At 44.6% G+C, this 1,589-nt stretch overlaps 1 protein-coding gene across 1 annotated transcript in view; it reads left to right on the top strand.

The window, feature by feature from the left end:
* tpcn2 (two pore segment channel 2) overlaps positions 1-1,589 on the top strand; it is a 28,891-nt gene that overhangs the window by 20,575 nt on the left and 6,727 nt on the right. The window contains exons 14-16 of the mRNA XM_015403126.1: positions 475-603; positions 1,008-1,057; positions 1,218-1,317. Of these exons, the coding sequence (XP_015258612.1) occupies positions 475-603; positions 1,008-1,057; positions 1,218-1,317 (279 nt within the window). The remainder of the gene's footprint in view (positions 1-474; positions 604-1,007; positions 1,058-1,217; positions 1,318-1,589) is intronic.

Raw genomic sequence — 1,589 nt, forward strand, 5'->3', positions numbered from 1 at the left:
TCCTATGTACAACTTTAAGCTGGATCAAATAAGATGAGACCAGGATGAGGAAGATCTGTTATTGGCATCATCCCAAATATCTTGGTTCGACTGGATTCCCAACTCTTTATCCCATGCATTTCTAAGTTTGATATTAGATCAACCCTTAGATTTAAATTAAAACTATAAATCTTTGAAATCGTACCTTTCTGGATGGGATTAAATGCAACATATTTTCCCCCAGGGCTTGTAAACGGTTTTCTATCCCTACTGGACCCGGTTCATGTCCCTCTAAACAAATTGCTGCTCATTTACAGACATTTTTATTGCAGTAAAAGTTTTTTTTTCTCTGTTCACTGTAAATATTTGTAAAACAAATATCTGAGAAAAGAATTCAGTCAGTAACGCTTCTAGCCGCCCTGATGCTGAGGTTCTGTCCACTTGTTGGGACCGATGTCCTCCTCACACGTTCTCCATCTCTTCATTCCCTGCCAGATTATCAACCTCTGCTTCATCCTCTTCTACCTCTTTGAAATGAGTGTGAAGATATTTGCCTTTGGCTGGAGGGGGTACCTGTCCTACAGGAGCAACATATTTGATGGCTTCCTCACCGTTCTCTTACTGGTAAAACACTCAACACCGCCACAGCTTTCAAACCAACTGATTCAGGCTGCGCCTTCAATCCTCTCCAGGAAAGGCAGCAGAGTAACTCCAGGTGTGGGTGGGCGGAGGATCCTTACAGCACAGCAGCATCACTCTGGGAGGAAAACCTCTAAATGAACCTAAGCGTGTGACTTAGTAGACATTGAGTGGTTGACTTTGCAGCAATGCCTCACATTCTGCATCCTTGCAGCAGGAGAATTTGAGGCCCAAATGTTCTCTAGAACCACAGCTGTATTCTAGGATCTTAGATCTAAGGCTTGTTTGTTCACATGCTGTCAGTGTGGAACTAAAACATCATGCAAGATCATTACTTTCACAGCAGAATTTAATGTTGGTTTCTGTCTCTGTGGATTTTCTCCATCTAGATCCTACAGATTGCTATATTCATCACCTACAGGCTTCCATACTCCCAGTGGTAGGTGTGAGTCTGATTCTGTGACCTCCTCTAACTGCTGAGGCAGAGTTTGAATTCATGCAGTAGTGGAAGTTTACCAGCCATTTGGATTAAACGTGAGCAGATGTCCTGTAGGTCTCCCCATGGCTGCTCTCAGTAGACTCTCTGTCTGTGACCACAGGGAGCCCTCGGCTCATGCTGGGATGTCTCTGTGGGAGATGATTCGTCTGGTCAACATGCTGATCGTCTTCCGCTTCCTGCGCATCATCCCAGATATCAAGGTACAAACACACCTGCTAAGACCATGGACTAAGCTACCATCCATCCATCCATCAATTCATCCCCCATCTAGGGCTGGGTACCGAACATCGGTTCTTTTATGGCACCGACCGAAATGCTTCGGTTCTACAGAGTATCAAAACATGCCTCATCTTTCGGTACCAAGTTTTGGTGATTGGCTGTAACACTTAACGTCATTGCGTCATCCAGGAAAAATACACAGGTGGTCCCGCCAACAGCCTGGGTTCATGTTAATCTGTTGATAACTGGATGC

Source organism: Cyprinodon variegatus, unplaced genomic scaffold, assembly GCF_000732505.1.
Source record: "Cyprinodon variegatus isolate N-32 unplaced genomic scaffold, C_variegatus-1.0 Scaffold1442, whole genome shotgun sequence".
Classification (NCBI taxonomy): domain Eukaryota; kingdom Metazoa; phylum Chordata; class Actinopteri; order Cyprinodontiformes; family Cyprinodontidae; genus Cyprinodon; species Cyprinodon variegatus.